The sequence below is a fragment of the Dermochelys coriacea genome, chromosome 9 (genome assembly GCF_009764565.3).
Source record: "Dermochelys coriacea isolate rDerCor1 chromosome 9, rDerCor1.pri.v4, whole genome shotgun sequence".
Taxonomy (NCBI): Eukaryota; Metazoa; Chordata; order Testudines; family Dermochelyidae; genus Dermochelys; species Dermochelys coriacea.
The window spans coordinates 73732906-73754114 of NC_050076.1; the positions used below are offsets into that span (position 1 = coordinate 73732906).

The following is a 21209-nucleotide window of genomic DNA, read 5'->3' on the forward strand; positions in this document are numbered from 1 at the left end:
GAGAGTTTGTCCTTGGTTGTTGTTGTTTTTGTTTTTTTATATGTAAAGCTATGTAATATACATGTAAAATAAATACTCCATGAATAGTAACAAAACATAAAATGTGGAAAAATACAGATTTCTCTTTTGTTGCTTGGATACTAGCCAGATGATTAAGTAATAAATAACTCCAAAGTGAGTTGGATTTAGAAACCCAAAGACTTGAAGTCTGTTCAAAACTGGTAATTAGTAAGTGAGATTCCATGTGCTTCATGGACTGCACTGTACAGTGGTCCCTCTAAGTAAACTTGTCAAATAGCAACCCTCGGCACTTTGCAGTGAACTATCTGGTCTTTCAGTAGAAGGATTGGGAGCACTTGAGTCTTTCTGCATCCATAGAAAGGGGATTCTCATGTGACTGCATTAGCATTGTAATTACCTTCTTAGAGGTCACACAGAATAGAGAGGTAAGATGCTAAAAGGATTTGTACATTGAGGGCAGGGGAGTAGATCTTGCTTTATTATCTGAACCAGTTATGTCAAGAGAGTGAGATTATCCCAAGAGAAGAGCAAGATGAACAGCACAGATCTCTGATGGAGAGATGGGTCTAGTGTGCTGAGGACTAGGTAAGATTTTCTATTCCTCTTAAAAATGTCATTTCTCAGCTATTCGAAGGAACACATGACCTATATTGATGCAACATCACCAAGAAAGGAGAGAGACTTGCTACTATGAGCAACACTGGGTCTTTTATATAAAACTACTTTAGGAAGAAAATGTCTCTTCGTCACTAATACTGTTGGAAATACATACAAGTTAGGAATCACACAATTCTTGAAATACTGTTTAAAATTGCCTAGAGACTTTCTTAGCAGAGAAAGTAAAATTTTATTTTAATTCAGCATGCCATACTATAAACATAATTTGTGTGAATTGATTTGCAAGTTTAAAAACATTTTATTTTTATAAATAATCCCATGGTTGCTAAGTCTTAGAACTTTTCTACACAATATATAGTATAAAGCCTGTTAAAACAGCATATTGAAGAGTTCTGAAAATGCAACATTCCATCCCCAAAGTTGTCTACATATTCATAAAGCACATTTGTTACTATTTTACCCTGAATTTTTCTCAGAATGAAATGATGAGTTTTAAAGGCTAACATAGAAACTACCCAAATATCATGTTTTACAGTATAGAACATTTTACATATATGATAACATTCCCTAATGTATAATTCCAGCACACAAAATTATCAGAAATGAAAAAAAAATCCTTCATATAAATTGGCACATGAAAGAGATGTAATGCAGTTGAATATTATGTGCTGTTTTTCAAGTGATCCTTTGATTCAGTGAAGTTTATCTTCATTCTTAGCATTCTAGATGATTTCAGATAAAATGTAAACATGCTTATTTTAATGGTACATAATGTTACACAGTACACGTTCTTTGACTACAATATTTTATACTGTATATGTGAGGAAGCCGGCACTCTTCAGCTGAGGTCATAGATTGTCATATCAATATGATATACATTTTTCCATTATGTAAGCTATATTTGATGAATGTAATTACACTAACATTTTACCAGTGATAAGTCTAATGCATGCTGATTATTCCAGAAAAGCCAAATTTCTTTAAAATATATTGACAGATGGTTAGTGGGCAATAAACTGACTGTGTGATCAGGATGCTACTAGTGCATATCAATACATTATCAAATTACCAATTTTTAGATACTGCAAGTTACATTAGCAATCTTTTTTTTATAAATGAGATTTCATTTCAGTGGCAGAAACTTAATAAAAGAATGATTTCTTCAGACTCGGGCAGATATTTTAAAATGTTAAAGAATTTAATCATCTGTATTGCTAAAAATGATTATTCTGTCATTGTGTTTAATAATAAAAGGTTAGACAGTATCACACTTATTATTAGTAACTAGGTTTTGTAATTTGGCATAGAATCAGTTCCACAATTTTCTGATATAATTTGCTTCTATATACTTTTTAAAAATCCACTAAATATTCTCATTTGTGAAATTAGATGTCATTAAATGTAAACTTACTTTAAAGGAACTTTTACTGTGATTTTCAGTTGCCAGTGTTAGTTCTCAAACTGCCCTTTGCACAGTTATGTATCATTGAAGATTTATTTTATCCAGTGTCTGCTTTTCACTTACTTAAATACAATTTTTTTGTTTTCTAAATATATAAACACTGCTGCTGATATGGACAAGAAAATGTCTATTAAGTCTTATTAAGTGACACACATCTATCACTTTAGCTGCTGTTGTATATTATTAACAACAACAAGTAAAGTTTTATAAAAGACTTGAACCATTTAAACATTATTATTGTATTACTGTGTATCAGGTGTAACAAAATATTGATATTTGCATATGATTAATCTTTTGTAAAAATCTGTCTGTGCAATGGAGATAAACTTCAGTTTTGTGCTCAAACCACATAATGGCTCAGATCTGAGTCTTTCTCCAGTGGAGAGCTGTGAGAATGTAGGTAGTTTGTAGTATGTTCTGGAACTTGTTTCTTCTCCTCCTGTCACATGGTTTTTATGGAACTGTACTCAGGGTTTATTTCACACCAGGGACATCCATCATGGCAATTTCACCACAACAACACAAGCTCCAGCTCTTCCAATATTGACAGGGACTTCCTAAAAGGAGGAAACACATTTCTCTGTTTAGTTAACTTCATGTAATCTGTCACTCACGGATTCAAAGGAAAGCAGGCTTTTTTTTCTAGTATGTAAAATAATTAAATATGTTTAAATAGAACTGTGCAAAAGAGTGATTTTAAAAAAAATGCAATGTTTGCTGTTAGCAGAATTTTAATGAACGCTGTCATGATTTCATGGCCATATGGGTTTTTTCAGTTAGTGGAGAGAAAACTCAGTTTCTTGTGTTCACGAAGCATGGGACATGCTACCTACAGGAGAATCTCCAACAACTATAAATACTAGGAGGTGGTCCAGAACACTGGTTCTCAACCAATGGTATGTGTACCCTTGAGGGTACACAGAGGTTTTCCAGGGGGTAATCAACTCATCTAGATATTTGCTTAGTTTTACAACAGGCTACATAAATTCAGTACAAACTCAGATTTCATACAGATAATGACTTGTTTATACTGCTCTATATAGTAAACACTGAAATGAAATAAATCAATTGGAATGTAAACATTATACTTACATAACTATATGGTAAAAATAAGATAGCATGCTATTACTGAAAAATTGCTTACTGTGACACTTTTGTATTTTTATGTCTGATTTTTGTAAGCAAGTAGTTTTTAAGTGAGGTGAAACTAGGGGGTACACAAGACAAATCAGACTTCTGAAAGGGATAGTCTGGAAAGGTTGAGAGCCGCTTGTCTGTAAACCATAAAGTTGAGTTGATCTTAAAATACCTGCCAGTAGAGGGCGGTGGTGACAAACATTAGTCAAGGCAATACTAAATCTATGCAAATTTCAGTATTTTGATCAACATGTAAAATTCCACAGAACGGGATCAATCTATGTGAAACTTTATTTTTAGGCAGAAAGAGAGAACCGAAAGAATCGGTAGGTTCATTATAAAGTGAAAGTATTTGCTTTGACCTTTCACTTCTACTTTCACTGTGTGTGATAGTCTTCGTTGATTAGAGCTGCCTTTTTATTCGCGTTATCAAATTTTTACCTTTTTCTTGTATGTTCCAAAATCTTGTAGATTATCACAGCACATTAGAATTGTATAAAGTTGCATAGCTACAGTACACAATATGTAGTGGTACAATACAGCTAAATGGTCAACTGTAACTGCAATCAAACAACAATATACTATCTACTTAAGGTGTTCCGCTCATCAGACTCTGAAAATGGCTGTGCATCCAGTAGCTTGGGAAGCAGGGATTGTGGTGTTTAACATTTGATCAAATACAGCTCAGTAATAGTCTTACGTTCAACAGAGCATATCCTGGCCTTGGCATTATATGTGTGATCAGAGCCCACGGTTGAGGACATTTTGGAAAATTATTGAAGCTTAAAGTGTGTTACTGTAAATTATTAACATATGCTGTCAGTGTTAATTCCATCTTAATATAGTTTTTGTTTAGGAATTAACTTGATGTCAGATATGAGGCACTACCAATATTTTATACATATGCAAAGTATTACCTTGATTTTATATGTCCCAATGTACAGCATGTATAAATTATTTGTTTTTAATGTACTCCCCCTACTATCCCTGTAATAATTAGTATAGTGTCAAGTTTTTAATTTATTTATATGACATTACCTCTGTCCATTCATTATTTTGTGCATCATATGACTCCACAGTGTCCAGGTAACTGTGTCCATCATAGCCTCCTATTGCATATAATCTGTCCCCAAGAGGACAGACGCCAACAGCATCACGTGGTATGCTTAAAGGTGCCACTGTTGTCCAGGTGTCAGTTTTAGGATCATATCTAGGATATTTTATGACCGTGATTAGAAAAATAATTGGTCACAGGTAAGATAATGATTATAGCATTTTTAAATTCTAAACAACTCAGATTAGATGAACTATAGTACAGAAGAAAATGAACCAATTCATGGACAATTACAGTTAACAGCAGAGAGAGACAGAAGTAAAATGGTTTAATATTTTATTTAGCCACTAGAGGACTCTTCAAGCACACACACACAAAATCTTTTCTCATTTTACAGGATATAGCCTGTCTATTCTCCTATCATCTTAGATACAATTATTTCATGCCATATAATGTGAAGTGTGCAGCAATAATATTGTGACAGTAGCTTAATCAGGTAAATTGCTGAAGATTTCAATGTATTCTTCTTCCCCTTTGCTCATAAAATATGCAGCCACTATTTCAAGCCAGAGTTAACATTTAAAGTAAACTTCATTGAAAACGGAAACATTTCTCATGTAGGTAATATTTATTTTGATTAAAATATTTATCTTTATAAAAGTCGACAACTCAAAATATATATAGTAAATTTAACATGAGTTTTCAGTTTGCTTCTGCCTATACAATCGCTTCAGGAAACACTGGTATAAATCTAAATTCCTCTGGAGTTAAATTATTCCAGATTTACATCACTATAACTGAAAGCAGAATTTAACCATTCTGTCTATCCCCTCTGGTGTTTTGCATGTTCACCAGTGTTTCCCTTGCCTTTCTCAAAGCACCGCACTGCAGGAGACACCCAACAGTTCTCTATGTACATACTGCCAATACTGCTAATTAAATATCCAGATAAGTCACTGTTTAAGCAGTGTATGAGCATACTCTTCTCCTTCTTCATATTGCAAACTGGGATGGTGTGGCGGATAGCACATAACAATGTTATTGTTCTTAAAAAGATGTGTCCAGTGTCTGCATTTTTCTGAGACTCTGTACCTCTGCTGGTAGCATCTCATATGGAAATATGTTTCAATAAGGTTCATTTAAAAATCTTTGCATAAAAGGATTAATATGAAAGCTTTTCTTCAATAAATGCATACAAACCCAGCAACTATCTTGTAATATCTTGTTGCTGTTCATACTTAGCTCATGGCTTTGAGGGTTTTAGTGGGACTTAAATGGTCCATAGGCCTCGTGTTGGGTATCTGGATAGGGATGAAGCTCACCTTTGAAGAACAGTAATTTAGGGAGGGAATATGCCAAATGTGGTCAAGCTTAATGTGCTTCTGAAACAGCTTTGTAAAGGGATGAACAAGTTCTCCATTATCCATGATAGTTTATATATGCAACCTAGGGGTTTAGTGAAAACATAATTCATTCAATTTACCTTCTAGAAGTAACACATCAATAGGGCTGATAAAACCTTGCAGGATTCTGGTGCTGCTGGGTACGGAAACCCAAACTTTCAGGTTCTGTTTATTTGTGTTCTATATGAACCCCAGCCTTCAAAAAAATCTATTTAAATTCAGCAGACCCTTAGCATTTTTATAATTTTATTTTTGTAATATATTTTGCAAATATAATGTTCCAAGATAAGAGATTTCCATTGTTGTACTGTAAGTAAATTTGTTTCCAGAGATTTTTAAAAAATAAATAAAAATCCTTACCTTTCCACACAATCAGAAAGTCTAGAACAGTGATTGGATGCAGGTGCGTCATGACCTCCCACTGCATATAAAAATCCATTGTACGTTGCAACACCAACACCGCCTCGCCTCTTAGACATTGAAGCACACATACTCCATTTGTTAGTATGAGGATCAAAGCATTCCATGGATTTTAAGCAGGAGCTACCGTCCCGTCCACCAACAGCATATAATCTACAATAATCCACATAAGGATAAACCAGTGCTGTAAACATATGTTCTGTCTTCACTCATTCATTTTAATAGATACCTTATTTGTTTATTTTAAAGCATTTTAAGAGAGGCTAATCTCAGACTGAAATTTGGAACTAACTATGCACGAGGGTTCTTTTTCCATAATGGAATATGGAGAATATGATTCTAATCTCAAAGGGAAAGAATGGTACCATATTTTTGCATGTCTCACTATTAAGTATTAAAAGTAGGATAGAAAAGAAAAATAAGATTAAAGAGCCTTTTCACTTATATAATGAGTGATTATCATTAAACATAATCTGAAGAGACAAAACAGGAAACAGGTAATCTTAAAAATAATACTGTTTTCCTACAGATGCTACAAATGTTTATTTTTGTAGCATGGTTGACTTGTTAAACAAAGTATTGTTAAACAATGTTGTTATTCCATTAATAATTTAAAACTTTATTAAACTGAATCTTATGTCAGTTAAATTATTTGACACATCATTCCCTGTGTCTGAAAGACCTCAAGGTAGATTTCAGCAGGGACCTGCTATATCATCCTTTCTATTAAACTTGTGTGAAGCTACTGGAGGACACAGTGATGTAGTTTGCACTGTCTTGCCATTAGTATTAAAAAGGCATTTTCCTTTCATTAGTATGGTGTCTTTTTTGTTTTTTCCAATGCCTGGCTAACATTAGGACCTTGATTAAAATGACCTGACCGAAATTCAATCCAGGTAAAACACACATGATGCTGACTGGTTGGGAGCAGAGACAATATAGTGGGGATGGTGCTTGCTCCGTGACTCAGGATATTTTTCAGCCTTTTGTCAATAACTTTTATAAATCCTGGGACCCTTCTGGATTTCCCAATGTTTCTTGGGGATTGCTCCCAGGCAGCTGCAGTGGCTTGATGGTGATTAGTGTGAGAATTTATTTCCGATATGAACCTTATCTGTTATCCATGCCTCTTTCGGTTCCAGATTAGATTTGTACAATTTCTACTTGCAGATTGCTTAGACATTATATCCAGTGCAGAAGGAAGCAGTGTGTTTAATGGTACCTGAATGGGGAAAATTGAATGTGTTCTTGAAAGACTGCATAAGAGTCCTATTCTCTTTTAGATGTAGTTCTTCAAGGTCACGTTGATCTTTCAAACCTTGCATGATTTTTCTCCTACACACCAGAGAAATAATCATCTATCTCCATGAAAACCATCTTTACAGGTGAAATCAGATGATATATTCCCACTAGAGCTGGTTAGGAAATGTTCAAACCAAACTTCTTACTCTCAGCCCCTAAATTTTAACATTTCTATGCTCGTGGCAGTTTCTTTGACTCTGGCACACTCTTCATGGGTTGGACCCTACGAAGCTCGAGTTTTTGAATTCAGGGCAATGGATAAAACTCACTTCCCTGCACAGTTGTTTGGCTGAGGAGATATATAGCTGAATGATATTTTTTCTTAATGTAAGAATATATACCCAGGTGCAATGTGATGGGAATGTTTTAAAAATTAAATATAAGATGTACCTCTCCGTTTCTCTGAGGGAGAAAGACCAAATACCACTACAAACTGGTATTGTTCCTAGGTGTTTCCTTGGGCAAAACACATTGTATGTACTGAAACTCAATTAAAATGTTTTCTGGTAGTTAATAATTGATGGATAAATATTCTAATTTCAGTAACATTGCTTTTTTAAAAAAATAGATCCTGGGTAAACAAGGAAGAAAGTCTTTAAAAGTCTACATGGAAGCCTTTCACCAAGTTGGAGGGCAGTAGTAGGAGCTAAATGAATGACACATGATCTCATCGTATCCCCTCCTGTGCAGTAGATTACCTCACAAAACTAACAGACATAATTTAGGTCAGGTTGGAGCCAGGCAGCCTGTTTCAGGAGTGCTTGAGGCCTGAGACAGCGTGGGGCTGGATTTCCTCTTTAGCAAAGGGATTTCCTGCATATCAATGTAGAAGACACAAAGAGGAGTTTCTTGTAAAATTTATACTAAGGATGTCTGGAAGCCATTTCCTCTGTGATAAAATGAGCTTGAATAGCTAGTTCTGCTTTTCTAAATGTTTTGAGTAAACATATACATGAAACTCTTTTCTTAAGGTCATTTGCCAGCTTCATTCTGCCATTGCATATTTTGGGTTATAATTTGCTTGAATTTGAAAGTTTTATATAAATGGATTTGGCAGCATCAGATGCAGAGGGGTGTGAGCCAGGGGACCTTGTCATGCTCATCCATGCCCCACAAAACATCATATCTAGAGGCTTCCAAAAGCAGCTGTGCCATTTTACCTGGTTTTCCAATTTCCTTCCTGATCGGTGTGTGGGGAATGGAGGATAAAATTGATCCAACCGTATACCAATTTAGGAATTGCTCCACCAATAGCTGAAATGCTGCAGCCCCTTATTTAATTGGAAAATAGAAGAAAATAAGGTGTGCCTCACTACACAACACTGAGAGGAGGGGCAATTTTTAGCCAAAGATGCATGGATAGAATGTCTACTTTTGTGCAAAGTTCCTGGGGATCTGTAGTGTCTCTGAAACATACACAGAACATCCATTTTAAATTCTCATCAGAAAGATCCAGGAACAATAAACTGCCTGGAACTCAATTTGTCTAGATTAGATGGAAGAAAGACTATATAAACCCTGAAAAGATTAAAAAATATGCCTCTGGGGAGATGAATTATTTCAAACCTGTGGTATCATTTCAAATTAGCATAACTATGAATAGCTAAAATACCATAAAGATACAATTTATGAAGGGAAAATTTGAAAGGATATTTACCACAATAATTTTTTGAGGTTATTTGGTCTGGGATGATGTATCTTTTTGCTATTCTACAATCTTAAATTCTCTTCAGAGAAGAAGTTATTAAATACTGGAAGTAAATGGTCACACATACATAGCTGAGCAAAAGTAAGTAAACAACCCTCCAACCCACCCCCAGTCCTTCAGCTTGTCTGTTTACATACTTGCTATTTAATGCTGCAACCCCCACTGTGCTTCTAGGAGTTGACATGCTAGCAACATAATTCCATTGCCGTGCCTGGGGGTCCCATCTTTCTACTGTATTAAGATAGCTCCATCCATCATGACCACCAACAGCATACATTGGTCCTTCAAGCATTGCTACGCCTTTGAAAAATAGAATTAGGGACAAAATTAGATAGGTCTGACATCAGAACATTTCAGTAACTAATATTCATTGCCTGCTATAGATAAGGCTTTTCATTTCTCTAAAAATGTCTTTACAGAAAAATCATCTCATATAAATCTATATAAAATCTGCATGACACTGAGCAGAATGTAAGTCACAGACACTTAATGTGAATACAGTATTTTTGCTGGAAAAACACTGATTTTTCACTCAAAGATAAACAGGGAAGCAGTTTTAACATGGTCACTCCCTGCTCCAGGGTTTGGCCATTTCCATTTGTACTGAACCCTTCAGGTTAGTAGTAGTAGTTGTAGTATTTATTAATATGTTTAGAAGTTGCACATAAGCTCATTGGCACTATGCATTTAGGTACAGAAACAAGTTCATTCAGCTACTATGGAGCCTTTGAGTTTTCTCAAAAAGAAAAGGAGTACTTGTGGCACCTTAGAGACTAACGAATTTATTAGAGCATAAGCTTTCGTGAGCTACAGCTCACTTCATCGGATGCATTTGGTGGAAAAAACAGAGGGGAGATTGATATACACACACAGAGAACATGAAACAATGGGTTTATCATACACACTGTAAGGAGAGTGATCACTTAAAATAAGCCGTCACCAGCAGCGGGGGGGGGGGGAAGGAGGAAAACCTTTCATGGTGACAAGCTATACCTTGCTTGTCACCATGAAAGCTTTTCCTCCTTTCCCCCCCCCCCCCCCCGCTGCTGGTGACGGCTTATTTTAAGTGATCACTCTCCTTACAGTGTGTATGATAAACCCATTGTTTCATGTTCTCTGTGTGTGTATATCAATCTCCCCTCTGTTTTTTCCACCAAATGCATCCGATGAAGTGAGGTGTAGCTCACGAAAGCTTATGCTCTAATAAATTTGTTAGTCTCTAAGGTGCCACAAGTACTCCTTTTCTTTTTGCGAATACAGACTAACACGGCTGCTACTCTGAAACCTGTCATTTGAGTTTTCTCATTTCCTTTTAGGGATGGATGGCCCTTCATATTGTTTAGTGTACTTTATATTATGTTTAGTTTTTATTGGTTTTGTTGGAATCTGGATGCCTATAGTTAGGCTTCTAAATCCATATTTAGAGACCTAAATATAAATGGCCTGATTTTCAAAGACACAAAATCTAATTGAAGCTAATAGGAGCTATAGGTTCAAGACAGCTTTGAAAATCAGGCTGATTTAGGAACGTAACTTTTAAACATTCGGGGTTTAAAGTTATAGTCTATATATTGGGTGAATCCTCCCCATTGAAGTCAGTAGTAAAACTGTCATTGATTTAATTGTGGCTAGGATTTCACCTATTTATGTAAGATAGATATACATATATAGCTCCTACTTGTCTTATCGAAGTAAATAGTTGCAAAGTTGACAGACCTGAAAGAGCACTAAGCTGTGATGTCAGTACAGAGTACTTGGTGGAAAGGTATTACGTGCCATGAGACTGGGGTGACTGAATGGTTATGAATCTAATTTAATCAGTCATTTGACTTTTTAAATTATTATTCTTATTGTGTTTACTGTAATGATTATCTTTGTGAACAGCTTGAAGATTTTCATGAAATACTTGTTTCTAGAATTGTGTCCCTCTCAATTCACATGCTACAATTTATCCCAAAGAAGATTTTCAGCCTTTTAAAATCTGCTTATATTAAGCCACCCAGCCTTAAATTTGTCACTGTTTTTGTTGTTCTGTAATGGGAACACACAATTGTATGTTTACTCTTGATTTCACATAGTTATTAAAGATGTATAGAGGGATATAGTCCAAAGGCACATTAAGTTGTATGAGCTTTCTCTCAGTGGGATAATTGGTAAAGTAGAAGAATATTTTTCTAAATAGAATTGAAAGGACAAATTCATTGAGTGTTGTAAAGTGTGTTGATTATAGGATGTAGATGTTTATAAATATATTAGTCTTTGTATACTTATATTTAATTAAATATATTTACCAGTGTTATAGGTCCTTATTTTCAGACATGCTGAGCACTCCCAATGCTAATTGAAGTCAATGGCATCTGCAAGGTCCATCGTGTATTGCAAACAGATCCCTTAGATAGTCAATGAGATTTTAGAATTTCCTACTAATTTGTTACTTTTATCTTTGTATATATTTTTGCAAATGTTCAGAGCAAAATTAGCACTGAAAGGCCAGTGCAAGTTTGTTAGGATAATAACAAGGCAGGATTTTATAGCAGTGGGAAAGTAGCTGGATTTGAAAAATATCCTGTATAAACTTTGCTTTATATCGGTAAATATTTTTAAAAAATATGGCAACACTTTAGCTTTTACATTTATCATTCTTAAAATCAGTAGTATTAATCTGTAAATGTGGTGCAATATATATTGTACAGTAACTCTAACTCTTACCTAAGCCGTGTCTGTGAGTTGACATAGGAGGCATTATAGTCCAAACTTTGGTAGTTGGACTGAAACATTCAACTGTATTAGAGGTTTTCAGGCCATCTCTTCCTCCCACAATATAGAGCTTGTTGTCTATTACTGCTACTCCAAACTGCAATCGTCTACCATTCATGGTACCAATTTGTATCCAACTGTTTGTCCTAAGGTCATATTTCTCAATTGTAGTGGTACCTGTTAAAAGCATAATTATCAGAACTTTAAACCACATCAGATGGTCCTTGGTGTTTAACATTCAGTAGTTTCTATTCCAACACCCTCTCCACCCCCCAATGCATCCCCCGTCATGGATACCATTACTAAATTTGAAGGCTTTGACAGTGCTGTGCATTGACTCTTATTGAGATCTAGTTTTTAGGTTGAAAATTGGGGACTTACTGAGACAGCTCCATTAAATTCATTGGTATAGCATCGTCAGCATATAAAAGTAAATCAAGCACTAGAGATTGCAGAATTAGATGTAAACAAATGTTTTGGCTATAGTTAATTTCGCAAAGTTGTTAAATTCATGAGTTATTCAGGTACTGTAAGGTTCTCTTCTCTTCATTTCCTTATGAGTATGGTATCTGGGAGCACTGTGGTGCCTAGCAATATTCATATTTAAATTGTTGCAATCATAAGAAAAATTGCAGATGCCATGTTTAAATATCTTCCCTTTAATATATTTATGAATGTATACGAGTCCTGCATGTGTATCCAAAACCACATTTGATATACTTTTTACTTTATTAAAAACAGACAAGGTAAAATTGTCTGGTTACCATGAATTCCAACCACCTCATGGGCTTGAAATAATCCCATATCTGCAATAATACATGATCTGTATTTTCACTTTTCTTTTTACATTGCTGTGTTTTTTGTAATGCTTTTAGTGAAAGGGTCCTTTCTACCTCGATTATTAGGACCCTGACTCCATGCCACTCAAAATTTACACTTTTCAAAGCAATGGCTCCTGTCAGTCATTCAGTAGTTGCTTCCATAATTGTTGATTTAACACATCGGGGAGGTGACTGCCCAATAACTGAGGTAGACAGGCAGCGATTTTTAATCATACCTATAAGTCCGAAGATTCCTTCTAGCATGATTGGGTGGTTTCATTCACGTGGTCCTGAAGGCAACCATATGGAAAAACAAATTGATTTTCTGCCTGTTCCCTACTGTGAATAAAATCTACTAATTTTGATAGAAGTGAAGGCAAGTACCACAAGCCCTGTAATTAGCAATTAAAGTATGGTTTATGGCACTAACACAACAGCAGGAAGAAACTGGAAAGAAGATTTAGAATGTACTGCATAGTACTCTCACAAATCCAGTCAAGAGTGACTCCACACTGGGTTTAAGTATATTGAAATAACCAGAACAATATCTAATGTTCTCTTTTTATCTCCTTCTGGTGGCTGTTGCATGCTTTTCAAAATCCAGTGACTCTTGAAATTAATCTGACTAATCCCTACTGCTCTGACTAAGCATCGCTGCCTACCAGACCCTGTTTGGATATACTGATCCAAATACATTGGAGGAATAATGGGGCAATGGAACTAAAGAGATCAAGAAGTGTAAAATAACATTTTAAAATGAGTTGTCTTTTTATATTTTGGCCTCCCCCACCCTCCCTGCTGATCTTGTCCCTTTTCCTAGTTTTAAACTTTCTTCCTCTTCCCTATTCTCTCCTTTTATTCTGAATTTGTATATCCATTTCACTACCTCTTTCAATGCTCTCTTCATTTTGTTTGCCTATTTGCTACTCATTTCTTTGACCCCTCCCCATTTGCTCTGCTCTCCTAATGCATGAGCTTTCCCAAAGTCCTCCAGTCTGATTATTTCAAAAGATTTAAAGAAACATTCAACCCACTAATTTTAAAAATAGGTGAAATTACATTAACTCTGTACGGTGACATCAGTAAGCTGTTTTTGGGAAACCAGGGTGCAGTATCTAGCCTGTTTGACTCATGACACCACCCCACAAGTCTCTGACTGAACCAAAACTGATCAGAGAAAAGGCTTGCAGAGCGCATTGGGAGACATGTCTAGACCTCTCCTGACAAGGGTGACAAGATTAAGATATCTCTATTAGCGAACAGATTGAAGAACAGAGACAACTCCCCTAGCCTCATCTGCTTGAAAGATGGGACAGGGAGACATCTCCATTTGCAAACAGAATGGAGAACAGAGAACCACACTGAACTCTGGGACCAGAAAAACAGGGAAGAACTGCATCATGGGGGATCTCTGTTCCAGATGTTAATGAACCTACATGTGCACACACCCAGCTCAGCAGTTATCAGGCCAATTCTAGTAATGAATCCTTGATTGATTTCCAAAATACTGAAGCAGCCAAGTTGCACTGTGAGCTCCCTGGAAGAAAACACCACCCATAGCCAAGAGTGATCAGCTCCTATAGTCTAGCCTAAAGAAAACCCTTGAGTCATCAGTTTACCCATAAACAAAGCTAGTGTTCTCCTTGAACCATTGTTGTTTCTCTACAAAAACGCCTACCTATGCCCAAGTAAGTGTTCTGATGCATGGCCCCAAACTTTGCATCAGTTTCACTGGGACTCCATCTCCTGACTGATCATGCTGGGGGCTCTGCCTTTCTCCAGCACTCAGGACCCTGAGCTACCACTATCACCTGGGAACCCCGAACAGTTCAAGCCTCATGGAGTGGGTGAGATCTCTCTCTCTCTCTCTCTCTCTCTTCTTTTCTACCTCAGTATTAACCTTTAATAATGTAACTGCTATGTTGGTTTAGATTCTCCTTGTGTAGTTATCACTATTATTGAATAAATAACTTTTATGGCTAAGCCGGTTGACTCTCTCTCTCAACTTTACTCTTTTGTGTTTTTAGCTTCCCCCATTTACTCTGCAGCAATGCTTCTTCTACCTAAGCTAAAGATCCCTGCAGCGCCCAAAATACTGTGGGGTTTGCACATCAAGTGAGTTACTACCGGTACAATTGTGACATGAAAGTGGGGATAGGGATGTGTTAAACCTGTGGCACATAAGAGTGGCAGCTGAAAGTGCTGCTTGGCCCAGCCTATTGAGACCAGGGGCATATAAGGATGACAGCTTGAAAATGCTGCTTGACCCAACCCATTGAGTACAGGGACATATAAGGGGGTCAGCTTGAGAGTGCTGATTGACCCAGTCCGCTCAGACTTGCTCTGTTGGTGTGTGTGTTTGTTCGTTCATCTGGTTCTAGGGCTGGAGAAATTCAGTCCTGGGGAACCTAGGGCCTGCAAGATAGCTCCACTGGGAGGGGACTTGCAGAAGGAAGGACTAGAGCTTCATATGAAAACACAAGTGACATAAGACCCCCCTCACCCCAGAAGAGTAACCCTAATAAATGAGCATACCCCAAAGTAATGGGCACATCTGGTAACTGTGTATCTCTGCATACCAGCTGTAATCTTCAGAGAAGCTTACAGGAGTTAGGCATCCAGCACCCATTCAAATTCAATGGGATTTGGGAACCTAGGCACCTCTGAAAATTTCAGCAAATAAGCCTAGTTTTGATCTTCCTTTGAGCTGTTTCACAATATCCTCTAATTACTACAAATGGTACCATAGGTGGTTGTAGGGTTTTTTGGTGTTTTTTTTTGTTTCTTTGTTTGTTTGTTTTTTTGGTGGGAGTGGGGTTTTTTTGTTCTCCTCACAGAACTGCATTATTGGTAGAGATGATAATTTACTCCCATTCCCCATGTTGTTGTACTAGAGTACAATAGTTAGGTGTTGATTGATTTTATCTTACAAATCCAATGCAGGCTCAAGATGTGAGTCAGAGCGGTCATGGGAAAGTGGGGAAGTGAGGAAATACTGACTTCCTAACCATCAAAAGGTGAAAGTTCAAACAAATGGACTCTTTCCAAGAGAATGAGTAAAAAGAGTCACTGATGGGAAGTACGCATGTTCATAAAAAAAGTCCTTTCTTTTTATAGTCCTTGCTTGGAAAACAAATTGGCTTTTTTTTCTTTTGATGGTGAAAAAAACCCCCTAATTATCTTTAAGCTTACAGTTCTTGGTAGCAGATGATTTACAACAATATAATTTAGTTTGATGAAACTGACTTCAGGAAAGAGCCTCAGTTTCTTTCCTTTATCTAGTGATAGGTGCCGTTACGTGTGTTTACCTTTAAAAGATTGTAGAGTTGCAATTATTTCAGAATCTTCAGGAAACACAAATCAATCATGCTAACCATTTTTCTTGCTCTTCATAACACTGGCTGTTATGGATATTTGATGTTTAGGAGGTGAGCTGTAATTTTTAAAGGAACTCAGTATACGTAATATTTTTAAAACCTAAAAGTGGAATGGGCAACTGTCTTGAAATGCTATTATTATTCATTACATACAACAAAATGTAATAAAGGAGCAAATCACTAGTCTTGAACCTAATTATAACATCCTATCTTGCTTCTTATTTTCTGAAGAGCGGGAACTCTGTGACATAACCCTATGATATTTTGGAATAATTGTATTTCCAGGCTCACATACTGTAGGTGTGAGTGTAAGGTTCCTGCAGAACATTAATTAGTATGTTCCTTAATGTATGAACTATTCCATTTTTAAACTGACATACATAAAAGTATTACAGTCCATATGAACTTGTACTTTCAGTCTCTTTTTAGTAATTTGAAAAGGCTTAGTCACAGAATGCTGTTGAATGACAATTCTATGTATAATTCTTAGTAAATCGTTAAAGAATAGGATGCGGACCGTGAAAAGAAACTGCTAAGTGATATTTCCTTGATTTTTTGGTTGTGTACATGCCATTGTGACTGAACATGACTTCAGGTGTGAGAATGTGCTCACCACACTGTATGCTTTGGGTTCTTGTCCAGCTGGTTGGAAGAAAAGGGTTTGTTGCATCTTGAAGGGATCCTTCCACAACTGGTAGCAGAGGTAGAGGAAAGGGGGGAAAGTTTACTTGTGCAGAGCAACGAGGAGCAGGAAACAGGTGGAACAGATTGGGGGAAGTGGAAGGTGGTGGTGGTATTTATATTTCATGCAGTCCAGAGAAAGCTCTGCTTCAATTAAATCAGGCTGAGAGCACTTCCCCCTCTGCCCCATAGAATCTAGAAAAAAGGAACAGGGTCCCTTCATGATCCATTGTGAATATCAAACTAGTTGCCCTTTTCTCTCAGGGGTTATGATGGATTTTTTCCCTCACTGTCAGGATGGGCTTTTTCACCTTCTCCACAGCAGGTTTGGGACCCATTAGGATGGGGCCAAGGGGGTTAGGTTGTAATGTTGCAATTTAGTAAGTAAAATTATGGCATATGTCCAGTGAAGGTTCCTGTTATGGAAAGGCTATAGTTAGTTATTGGATAAAATGGATTGGACAAGGATGTAAAGGAAATCAGCCCTTATGGGAGCTGAGGAAGGGAAATTCACCTACATCTGTTACACCAGGGAACCAACTTTCTTCCTGCTCTAGCCCTCTTAATCCTCTTATAAGGGGAAGGCAGTGGAGTCCCAAAAATGGGATGGCTGGGACCTGGCTGGGGGTTATGTAGAAATGATTAAGCAAATGATGATGCCCTGCACTGTACAATTTATTGATGGGTATTCCCAGATATTTGAAGTGAATAAAGTTGTGGCATAATTAAACCACCATCCATTCTCTCATGTTTTTCTTCTGCCGTGGCCAGACAATTGGTCTCAAAATGTAGAACACCACTGTAACAATTAGTCTTCAGGGACAAGCTGTAAGAATTTTCTTTGCATTACTGAAAAATGTTATGTTTTGTTGCAAGAGTGGAAAAAAACCCAAGAATCTAACGAAAGGTTCTCTTGCTTTAAAGATGCGATTAGCTTTGTTTAGAAGCGATAATAAATGATACTCTTAAAATGGTCCAATAATATTGAGTGGGGTTTTTTTTGTTTTTTTTTTACTGCTCTATATTTTCCCTCTCGCCTTTCAGGATTTGGTTGAGACTGGAGCTCAAAGTTCTAAAACAAAATATATAAAAGATTGTTAAACAGTATTTCCAAACTGACCACATGTAGGTAATACTGTAATTTTCTTCTCATCATTTTTTCAGAAAAATTCTACTATAAAACTCTAAATTTTTGAGTGCTCTTGTGAATTGAACCTGAAGTCTAAACTTTGAGAAGTTAATCTATTACTTACAACTGTGGGTCTTCCTACTAGAAGGCATAGCACAGAGTGAGAGGATAATTTATTCTTTCATCGCTAAATTTCTGTGTTTAGAAACTTTCTAATAACCCTATAACTGCTTTGTCAGTTATTATCTGGGTGCTCCTAAAATAACTGAAAAAACTTCCAAACTTGCCTTTAGTAGCATCCATGCCTCCCACAGCATAAAGTGAACCCACTGTAGACTTCCTAGGTTTAGTTCGAGGACTCTGCAGCATGGACCTTCTTTCCGGTAGGAGATGATACTTCATAGCTTCCATAAGAAGTTTCTGACACTCAAGGTCATGTGTGAACATTGGGCTATTTTCAAGATCTGCTAGTAACTGAGAAATCAAAAAGATTGATCTATACTCATTTAAATAATAAAGGATAGGATAAAGCTTAATATCTGAAACAAAATCACAGATCTAATTATCTTGGGGCCCATCTTTCATGTGAGGTTTGTCATAGTCCAAATAAATTATCTGATGCAAAATAATGTAAATATAAGAAAATAAAATATTGAAAAGGTTTTTTATTTACTCTTATGAACAGCCACAATCTTCTTCCCATTGAAGTCAATAGCAAAACTCCCTATGGCTTGACTAGAAGCAGAAGCTCGTCCAATATAATAAAGGAGGCAACTTTACTAATAGAGAAACTAATTAGAAGTCCTATGTCCAGTGATGAGCTGCCAGAAACTCAATAACCAGTTCCTTCACTCGCTCCAGGTCTTCGGCGGCACTTCAGAGGCACGTCCTTCAGTGTCTCCGGGCCTTCGGGGACACTGAAGGACCCACCGCTGAAATGCCACTGAAAACCCGGAGCGAGTGAAGGACCCGCTGCCGAAGGCTCGTAGTGCCACCGGGTCAGTAAAAATTCACGTGGGAGCCTCCCCAGCCAAGAGCTTAGGCAGGACAGTCCCATGGGCCACATCCTGTCCATCCTGCCTGAGCTTCCCCACCCCTTTAACAACCAGTTCTAAACTGGCTTCAAAATTTAACAACCGGTTTGCACGAACTGGTGTGAACTGGCTCCAGCTCACCACTGCTTATGTCTTTTTTTTTAAATGAAATATGTGTAATATCGATATCCAGCCTGCAACTGTAGAACCTTATGCACTTTGGGAACCCACATGCAGTGTTAGAGTCTAGGTTTAATCAGCATTTCATATTCTGACATGCATACCAGACTGACTAGGGTCCCCCTCATACCCTTTAAAAAACTAGGAAGGAAAGAGGAATGACCTCTGATTCTGACCAACTAGCATGGCTGAAATGAATAGAGTAAAAATGTTAAAGAGAATCAGAAAGCCATAAAATAATTATGAAGTGATATCCGACAGTGCATGTCATATAATGTATTGCAACACATTACATTCTGTTTTGATGTTGGGTAGTATTGACAGTCTCATACCACAAATATCACAAAGCTGTAATGAGCTGTCAACTCACTACAGAATTGTAAAGCTGTCTCTGTGACTCCCTTTGATAAAGTGTTCATTTCAATGTTAAAGGTTGAGTAATGATGCATGTAATGAAATGTATACTGCTGGTTTCTGTGTTGTGTGGTATGCTGCTAAAATTAAAGACAATAAAAGTTTTGGGTGTTTTTACAAAATTATTCAGTCTTCGAACTGATTTGCAATTTAAGTTTGTAGGATATCCAAGTTTCTGTTACTAGATGTGAAAATACAGCAAAGCACTCACTGCATTTCAGGTAGACATGCTGTAGACTGGTATTTTAAAAATAGGCAGATTTTCAGCACAAATAACTATATTGGCCTTATGATATCCTTTTTATTTGTTTGTTGGACCTTTGCAAATCAATAATATTTACTTGACAGTTTATCAAAATATCAAATCTTTTTAGTATAGAAATATGTTCTTTCCCAAACTGTAAATACGTGTGTGTGTGTGTGTGTGTGTGTGTGACAGAATATGCCCCTGTATTAACACCCAACATACTATTGTAATAATCTTTGTACAAAATATGTCCTTTCAAGTATCATTTAAAAACTCATAATTAGCTGGTCAGTATCATCCTGATAAAATATTTGTGGCAACATTTTATGTAAAGTTATAAGATTTACTTGTATATTGTTGTTAACACATGTTCCAAACAACACAGCCCTGCCAAAACAGAAATCAGCAAATACGAATGTTCTAGACAAAGGAATGTGTACTTGCCTTAATTTGCACTTAAGCAATAAACAGAGTCATCAAGCTGGGAGGGAAACAAAGAAGGCTCAACCAGGTGAGAAAAAGCCAGCAGGGAACATCGTTCCACACAGACTCTTTGTCTCTTAGTGCCCAACTTGAAATATTTTTTTCAAGAGGGGGACTGAATCTATAAAAAGGAGGGACAAACACCCCCAGGGGCCTCTTTTTCTCCCCCTGCCTATCACATTCACTGCACCTGAAGAGAAAAAGGAATCAAGTGCTGGATTCTGGGTGAGGGATCCTGATCTCAGAGTTTGGTCAATAATTTGCTGGAGCAAATTTTCGTATAATTTGCTGGAGAAACTTTTCTTGAATCTAATATAGTTTGTTGGGCATTAATAAATATCTGTATTTTCTGGTAACCATTTCTGATTTTTATGTCTCATTACTTATACTCAAATCAATTTCTTTGCAGTTAATAAATTTTTTACTGCTTTATCTAATTGTGATGTTCCCCTGCTGTTATCTTGACTGATGATCAGCTAGGTCAATCCTTGACTCTGGGAGCCAGCCTTATCCTGCTCCGTTATGAGAATCCCCACTCCCAGGCTGTTCACTCACAGCCTCTGGAATGTAAGCTGCTCCCAGCTACGTGAGTGAGCACTTTTGGCCAGCTGCTGCTTGGATTGTGCAACTGAATGACACTAGCCAATATCTCCAATCCCAGACACAACCTTAGGAACCTCCATCTTACAATGTCCAGTTATGCCCACTGGATACTGCAAGCTTATATGAGTTCATCAATTTAACAAAGAAATTGATATGTACCAGGCTTGTTATCCCAAGGGGAGTCTCTGACACGCTTCAAACCAAACACACTGCTTCAGGTAGAATAAACCAACAAAATTATTAACTACAAAAATAGATTTTAAGTGTTTATAAATCAAAGCACAAGAAGTCAGATTTGGTCAAATGAAATAAAAGCAGAATGCTTTCTAAGCTGATCTTAACATTTTCAGTGCCCTTG

The 21209-nt window shown here is 36.8% G+C and overlaps 1 protein-coding gene across 2 annotated transcripts in view; it reads right to left on the minus strand.

Moving 5' to 3' along the window:
• Positions 1-711: 711 nt before the first annotated feature.
• Positions 712-21209, minus strand: part of KLHL4 (kelch like family member 4) — a 76959-nt gene continuing 56461 nt past the window's right edge. Inside the window, exons 6-11 of one of the 2 annotated variants that reach the window (XM_038416295.2) lie at positions 18178-18364; positions 11835-12059; positions 9263-9425; positions 6056-6268; positions 4277-4448; positions 712-2658 (exon numbers count right to left, since the gene is read on the minus strand). In XM_038416295.2, the coding sequence (XP_038272223.1) occupies positions 2599-2658; positions 4277-4448; positions 6056-6268; positions 9263-9425; positions 11835-12059; positions 18178-18364 (1020 nt within the window). In that variant the 3' untranslated portion in view covers positions 712-2598. Of the gene's footprint in view, positions 2659-4276; positions 4449-6055; positions 6269-7337; positions 7451-9262; positions 9426-11834; positions 12060-18177; positions 18365-21209 lie in introns of those variants that run through there. The other variant, XM_043492531.1, reaches the window with a different exon arrangement.